We start from the raw sequence: 8,889 nt of genomic DNA on the forward strand, positions 1-8,889 counted from the left end.
TACGGTGCAATAAAGCAACATTTTATTAATACTAAACAACAAATTAGTCAATTGCAATTTCAGGTACTTAAACAGGTCCCAGCCCCACGGAGGGGTGGCAATCACAAATTATTATTGAAGCAACGTGAGGCCTATTGGATACATGAATTAAAAACCAATGGGCCTCAATCGCAATTTTGACTAAGTCATTTGATTCCACATTCTAACTCTCTCCTTTCCCTCTCTCCTCCGCACAGACTAGATGATAGCAGTCTGCAGGTACAGTAGTATTTAGTATTTTTTTATTCAACTAACTCTGTGGCAATGTACGTTATTGGACTAACTCTGTGATAAAGTATATACAATACTAACAATACTTATATACTGTACATCGCAATTGATTTTCTTCTGATTGTTATTTCAGTTTAAAGGGTAACTGTCATGTTTTAGGGTTTTAGCATATGTTACTGCTGCAGCAGCATTATGCATAAAGCGATCTTTAGTTTCTTCACATACCTTGTTTTCCTTGAGTTTTTCCCATAGTTATGGCTGTTTAAACATTTACAATATGAGGACCTTCTCAAGATGGCTCCTCTGCCAGTTCTCTGAGGCCAAAACTGCTTTCCCTCACTTCCTATACACACTTGCTGTAGCCAGCGGCTCCCTGCCAGCCAATCAGATTGGATTACTGAGAGACACGCCTCCTCACTCTGAAGCCTAATGCAGGCCTGCAGTGTGAAGGACCGCCCCTCCGTCTTCCTGTCTTCTTACCCAGAGATAGACAAGCCCTAGCAACTGTCTTTTAATTGAGCAGTGGAAAGGGACAGAGGACATTAATGAAAGCTGTTATTATAAGGTAATTACAGATCTTCTGACAATCGCTGACAGAAATACTCAGGTATACATGCCGAGCTCTAATAAACTAGCAAATAAAAAAAATATATGAGTTACCCTTTAAGTTACCTTATGCCCTTAATTTCCTGCCTCATGAGACCCCCAGAGTGCTGTATGCGATCTCCAGAGCGCCACATTATACAACGGCTGTTGCTTTAGTCAGGTATTGCCATTGAATTTGGTGCTTTGCCCAGAGTTGATTACTGCACATGCTCGCACTTCGGCCGGCGTCATACGTTGGACGCCTGAAACTCAAGTCGCGCCTTCCTCATCCTACATAAGCGGAGCATGCGCACTACGATGGCCAGGACGCCACCCGATTCCATGACTCCATTTACCTTTAGGTATGTACTAAAGAGCTCTTACTATATAGGCTCTACATTCATTACTATATATATCCATATGTACTAAAGCGCTTCTTCTCTATATATGCTATCTATTATTAGACTCGTTACTGGCTTCACATTCAAACGCTCTTCTCATATATACTCTTTACTACCATATTTATTATCGAATTCCATTCCTGTGGTACATCTCAATATGGTATTATAATTCATTGTTTCCTCCTGTATTTACCTCTATCTGGGTTGAATATAGTGTGTTTTGTACATTATATATGGAAGCGCCTATGACTATATCTAACGCTATAAGCCACCGATGCCCATGCCACCTCTACTATGGTTCCTCTACAGTACCTGCCACACATTCTCTGCTAGAATTTCTATCCACTCAAAAGCCTATTCCTGCTTTTTACCGCCAAGTCACTAGAATTTTCGGTGACTTTATGCAGTGGGTAATATGTATGTAATGACACATGACATCGTTTGATTTTCACTTCTATTTTTATTGCGCTTGACAAATATGTTCAGTTTTCACGTATAATGATATATGTATCAATTGTCCAAATGGACTTATGTCTATGTACATTATATATGTTTTATAGGCCGTGAACAAGGTGTGGGATGGACCAAAACGCAGGCCAATTACAGTAAAAACAATTCGGATGAAGTAAATATTGGATTGATTTGCATTCTATAACTGAGTGCCGTGAATTAGTTGGGTGCCAACCATTCAGCATTATTACCACAGGTGTATAACATCCAGCCTCTAGCCATGCAGTCTGCCATTACCACAGTGTATAACATCCAGCCCCGACAATACACTCTGCAATTACCACAGTGTATAACATCCAGCCTCTAGTCGTGCAGTCTACCATTACCACAGTGTATAACATCCAGCCTCTAGCCATGCAGTCTGCCATTACCACAGTGTATAACAGCCAGCCTGTAGCCATGCAGTCTGCCATTACCACAGTGTATAACATCCAGCCCCGACAATACACTCTGCAATTACCACAGTGTATAACATCCAGCCTCTAGTCGTGCAGTCTACCATTACCACAGTGTATAACATCCAGCCTCTAGCCATGCAGTCTACCATTACTACAGGTGTATGACATCCAGCCTCTGGCCATGCAGTCTACCATTACCACAGTGTATAACATCCAGCCTCTAGCCATGCAGTCGACCATTACCACAGTGTATAACAGCCAGCCTCTAGCCATGCAGTCTGCCATTACCACAGTGTATAACATCCATCCTCTAGCTGTGCAGTCTACCATTACCACAGTGTATAACAGCCAGCCACTAGCCATGCAGTCTACCATTGCCACGGGTGTATAACATCCAGCCTCTCGCCATGCAGTCGACCATTACCACAGTGTATAACATCCAGCCTCTAGCCATGCAGTCGACCATTACCACAGTGTAAAACAGCCAGCCTCTAGCCATGCAGTCGACCATTACCACAGTGTATAACATCCAGCCTCTAGCCATGCAGTCTGCCATTACCACAGTGTATAACATCCATCCTCTAGCCGTGCAGTCTACCATTACCACAGTGTATAACAGCCAGCCTCTAGCCATGCAGTCTGTCATTACCACAGTGTATAACATCCAGCCTCTAGCCATGCAGTCTTCCATTACCACAGTGTATAACATCCATCCTCTAGCCGTGCAGTCTACCATTACCACAGTGTATAACAGCCAGCCTCTAGCCATGCAGTCTGTCATTACCACAGTGTATAACAGCCAGCCACTAGCCATGCAGTCTACCATTGCCACGGGTGTATAACATCCAGCCTCTCGCCATGCAGTCGACCATTACCACAGGTGTATAACATCCAGCCCTGACAATACACTCTGCCATCACCCAGTGTGTAAATCCAGCCCCGACCATGCAGTCTGCCATTACCAGTGTGTAACATCCAGCCTCTAGCCATGCAGTCTACCATTACCACAGTGTATAACATCCAGCCTCTAGCCATGCAGTCTACCATTACCACAGTGTATAACAGCCAGCCTCTAGCCATGCAGTCTACCATTACCACAGTGTATAACAGCCAGCCTCTAGCCATGCAGTCTGTCATCACCAGTGTGTAACATCCAGCCTGTATCCATGCAGTCTAGCATTACCACAGTGTATAACATCCAGTAGGCCTGCACGATATATCGCCAAAGCAATCGTATCGCGATAATCGACGATTGCGATATGGCGATTTGGCAGACCCAAAAATACCTATACCCAGAGTGAGGAGGGGCTGGGGGCCGGCATCTGTATTGGGAATGACAGCGGGGACTGGTGCAGTCCCTGTATTCTAATGCACCGGCCCCGCTCACTGTTGTATAATCTTATCTAACCTGTAGGCGTTGTTAAAATATAATTATCCTGTATAATCCAGCTGTATTACTTACCGCTAAGTTCCGTAGAAGGGAGGAGGCAGGGCGGGCAGGCGACGCGTCACGCACTACGTCATGCACCGGTGCCGCCGGGAACAGTTGGGAGCAGTTTGGGGAAAGCTCTTTTCTGCTCCTCCATGACTGTGCCCCCGTGCAGAAGCTCCATATGGTTGGGGGAGTCTGAAAGAACGTGACTTACCACACTGAGCCCTGACCTCAGCCCCATGCAGCACCAGACCAGAGACTGCGGGCCTTCTCCTCCATCATTCCCACAGACACCCTCCAAAATCTTGTAGAAAGCTTTCCCCGAGGGGCAAAGGGGGGGGGGGGGGGCTCAATTATAATGCCTATTGTTGTACAATGAGATGTCATAAAAGATGTTGAGTTGAAATGTGGAGGGTCCATGCACCTTTCTCCATGTAGTGTAGATGTACATAAATGTATCATTCTATTGAGATGTTGTGTCCTATGTGATCATAAGTGTCACCTGCAGTCCTATGTAACACCACAAAAAACAGACATAAATATGAACTGTACCACAGCTCAGCTCTGCTACATCTGTATACATACACACACGGCTGGGAGGACAGACAACTACTCCCATACTCCAGTGTTCTGAGCATTGGGAGCAGCCGGGGGGGAGGGTCTGAGGGTCGGACAGGAAACAGAAACCAGTATCAGGGAGAAGGAGGAAGGAGAAAGATCCCAGCTACAGAGGAGGAGAGCTGGTGGCTGCCATCAGGTAATGCTATACATACCCGCACACACTATACATACACCGCACACACTATACATACAGGACATGTTCTGCCGGCCGCAGTATGATCTGTGTGGAGAGACGTATGAGAGCAGGGGGAGGACAGGTGGAGTGCAGCATGATATAACGGGGTGTATGGAGGGTTCCTGGTGGGAGCAGGTCTCATGGACAAGGTCATGGGCAGGACAGGTAATACAGGTATTCTATAGGGGATTTTTGCCTCACTGGGATTGCACGCCCCACAGAATGGAGAGACATTGTATTGGATTAACCGCCCGGTTATAGTACAGCCATTGTGTGCAGGAGACCCCGCCACTTTCCTGTTCAGTCCTGAAAATCCTCAGGAAGGACAAAGACAGGAAAATCATCATCATCATCATCCCCCGACAGTAAGACAGTGACAGCGGAGGGAGCGCCATTCACCTCCGATTTAGAAATGCATCTTATTTTCTGTATTTCCTCTCTAGGTAAATGCAGAGAGAAAAGCTGAAGATTGAAGAAACGACCAAAGTCCTAATACAGGTGCATCTCAATAAGTTACAATATCATCGAAAAGGTAATTTATCTCAGAGAGTGAAACTCAAATAGATCCACACAGAGTAATCGATTTCAAGTGTGTATTCCTTGTAATGTTGATGATTATGGCTTACAGCTAATGAAACCCAAATGTCAGTATCTCAGAAAATTAGAATATCGTAGACTCATGCTTATCACATTGCAATCAGATCATTAGCACAAACGCCTGCAAAGGACTCCTAAGCCTTTAACAGGTCCCTCAGTCTGGTTCAGTGGGGTACACAATCATGGGGAAGACTGCTGACTTGACAGTTGCCCAGAAGACAGTCATTGACACCCTCCACAAGGAGGGTAAGTCTCAAAAGGCCATTGCTAAAGAAGTTGGCTGTTCACAGAGTGCCGTGTCCAAGCATATTAATGGAAAGCTGAGTGGAAGGAAGAAGTGTGGTAGAAAAAGGTGCACAAGCAACAGGGATAACCGCAGCCTTGAAAGGATTGTCAAGGAAAGGCCATTCAAGAATTTGGGGGAGATTCACAAGGAGTGGACTGCGGCTGGAGTCAATGCTTCAAGGGCCACCACACACAGACGAATCCAGGACATAAGCTACAAGTTCTTGCATTCCTTGTGTCAAGCCACTCATGACCCAGAGACAACGTCTGAAGCGTCTTCCCTGGGGTAAGGAGGAAAAGGACTGGACTGCTGATCAGCGCTCCAAGTCCTGTTTTCCGATGAAAGTACATTTTGCATTTCAGTTCACTTTCATAAGAGTAAGTCCATCTAAAATGTAAATGTGATTCACTGATGAGTGGATGTGAATAAAACTAAAATGTTCAAACTTTATTGATATGCACTAAAAGACCATAAACACATGAAAAATATAGTAATAAAACACACTGGCCCTTAATAAGGAGACTTGGATACACTATAATGACTGTGTTGCATTTCATGCAGCTATGTATTCAAGTGCGCTTCCAGCATCAATAATGTCATATATCCAGTGTGATATACTATCAGTGTCAAAGGCTTCAAAACATTTTCAAGTCACCCAATACAATAAGGAACTAACAAAGACAGGATAGAATACTCCCCGAGCCATCAAGCTAGTGCCTGTGATATTTCTAAGGAACCAATGCCCCCAATTCTAGATGGCATCTACAGCAACACTAGGGGCAAACTTCTAATAGCCAACCCTTCAGAAATTCAAGGCCAGTGATCATTATATTAATGATGATATTCAAATTTATTGAGATGCACATGTATACCAAGCTATGCTAGAATACATTACATCCCAAGAGCTTACACTTTACAGTGCAGACGATTTCTCTGACATAATTGTACTCTCTATCAAGGGGAGCCCAGCACTGTGCACACATGGCATCAGGCTGCAGCGAGCTAGAATCAGCTATTGAGATTTTGGTCCGGAAATTTTATGACTATGCCAAGAGGAAAGGGAAGCATGACAAGATGAACAAGAAGGAATTTCGTGAGATGGTGGCGAAGGAGCTGCCACACGTACTGACTGTAAGTAATATGAATATAACTACTATAATATTGCTCCCGAGTACAAAAATATAGCTACTATAATACTGCCTCCTATGTACAAGAATATAACTACTATAATACTGCTCCTATGTACAAGAATATAACTACTATAATACTGCCTCCTATGTACAATAATATAACTACTATAATACTGCTCCTATGTACAAGAATATAACTACTATAATACTGCTCCTATGTACAAGAATATAACTACTATAATACTGCCTCCTATGTACAAGAATATAACTACTATAATACTGCTCCTATGTACAAGAATATAACTACTATAATACTGCTCCTATGTACAAGAATATAACTACTATAATACTGCTCCTATGTGCAAGAATATAACTACTATAATACTGCTCCTATATACAAGAATATATCTACTATAATACTGCTCCTATGTACAGGAATATAACTACTATAATACTGCTCCTATGTAGCAAGAATATAACTACTATAATACTGCTCCTATATACAAGAATATAACTACTATAATACTGCCTCCTATGTACAGGAATATAACTACTATAATACTGCTCCTATGTACAAGAATATAACTACTATAATACTGCTCCTATGTACAAGAATATAACTACTATAATACTGCTCCTATGTACAAGAATATAACTAGCTATAATACTGCTCCTATGTACAAGAATATAACTACTATAATACTGCATCCTATGTACAAGAATATAACTACTATAATACTGCCTCCTATGTACAAGAATATAACTACTATAATACTGCCTCCTATGTACAAGAATATAACTACTATAATACTGCTCCTATGTACAAGAATATACTACTATAATACTGCTCCTATGTACAAGAATATAACTACTATAATACTGCTCCTATGTACAAGAATATAACTACTATAATACTGCTCCTATGTACAAGAATATAACTACTATAATACTGCCTCCTATGTACAAGAATATAACTACTATAATACTGCTCCTATGTACAAGAATATAACTACTATAATACTGCTCCTATGTACAAGAATATAACTACTATAATACTGCTCCTATGTACAAGAATATAACTACTATAATACTGCTCCTATGTACAAGAATATAACTACTATAATACTGCTCCTATGTACAAGAATATAACTACTATAATACTGCTCCTATGTACAAGAATATAACTACTATAATACTGCTCCTATGTACAAGAATATAACTACTATAATACTGCTCCTATGTACAAGAATATAACTACTATAATACTGCTCCTATGTACAAGAATATAACTACTATAATACTGCCTCCTATGTACAAGAATATAACTACTATAATACTGCTCCTATGTACAAGAATATAACTACTATAATACTGCCTCCTATGTACAAGAATATAACTACTATAATACTGCCTCCTATGTACAAGAATATAACTACTATAATACTGCCTCCTATGTACAAGAATATAACTACTATAATACTGCTCCTATGTACAAGAATATAACTACTATAATACTGCTCCTATGTACAGAATATAACTACTATAATACTGCTCCTATGTACAGAATATAACTACTATAATACTGCTCCTATGTACAAGAATATAACTACTATAATATGCTCCTATGTACAAGAATATAACTACTATAATACTGCTCCTATGTACAGATATAACTACTATAATACTGCTCCTATGTACAAGATATAACTACTATAATACTGCTCCTATGTACAAGAATATACTACTATAATACTGCTCCTATGTACAAGAATACTACTATAATACTGCTCCTATGTACAGATATAACTACTATAATACTGCTCCTATGTACAAGTATAACTACTATAATACTGCTCCTATGTACAGAATAACTACTATAATACTGCCTCCTATGTACAAGAATATAACTATAATACTGCTCCTATGTACAAGAATATAACTACTATAATACTGCTCCTATGTACAAGAATATACTACTATAATACTGCCTCCTATGTACAGGAATATAACTACTATAATACTGCTCCTATGTACAAGACATAACTACTATAATATACTGCCTCCTATATGCAAGAATATAACTACTATAATACTGCCTCTATGTACAAGAAAATAACTACTATAATACTGCTCCTATGTACAGGAATATAACTACTATAATACTGCCTCCTATGTACAAGAATATAACTACTATAATACTGCTCCTATGTACAAGAATATAGCTACTATATACTGCTCCTATGTACAGGAAATATAACTACTATAATACTGCCCCTAGGTACAGGAATATAACTACTATAATACTGCTCCTATGTACAAGAATATACTACTATAATACTGCTCCTATGTACAAGATATAACTACTATAATACTGCCTCCTATGTACATGGATATACTACTATAATACTGCCTCCTATGTACAAGAATATAACTACTATAATACTGCCTCCTATATGTAAGAATAACTACTATAATACTGCCTCC

The 8,889-nt window shown here is 40.5% G+C and overlaps 1 protein-coding gene across 2 annotated transcripts in view; it reads left to right on the plus strand.

Annotated features, from left to right (window-relative positions):
• Nucleotides 1-4,280: 4,280 nt before the first annotated feature.
• Nucleotides 4,281-8,889, plus strand: part of LOC122921819 (protein S100-A16-like) — a 20,601-nt gene continuing 15,992 nt past the window's right edge. Inside the window, exons 1-2 of one of the 2 annotated variants that reach the window (XM_044272076.1) lie at nt 4,281-4,353; nt 6,235-6,406. In XM_044272076.1, coding sequence (XP_044128011.1) covers nt 6,257-6,406 — 150 coding nt within the window. In that variant the 5' untranslated portion in view covers nt 4,281-4,353; nt 6,235-6,256. Of the gene's footprint in view, nt 4,354-4,930; nt 5,561-6,234; nt 6,407-8,889 lie in introns of those variants that run through there. The other variant, XM_044272074.1, reaches the window with a different exon arrangement.

Source organism: Bufo gargarizans, chromosome 11 (genome assembly GCF_014858855.1).
Source record: "Bufo gargarizans isolate SCDJY-AF-19 chromosome 11, ASM1485885v1, whole genome shotgun sequence".
In the NCBI taxonomy this organism is placed as follows: domain Eukaryota; kingdom Metazoa; phylum Chordata; class Amphibia; order Anura; family Bufonidae; genus Bufo; species Bufo gargarizans.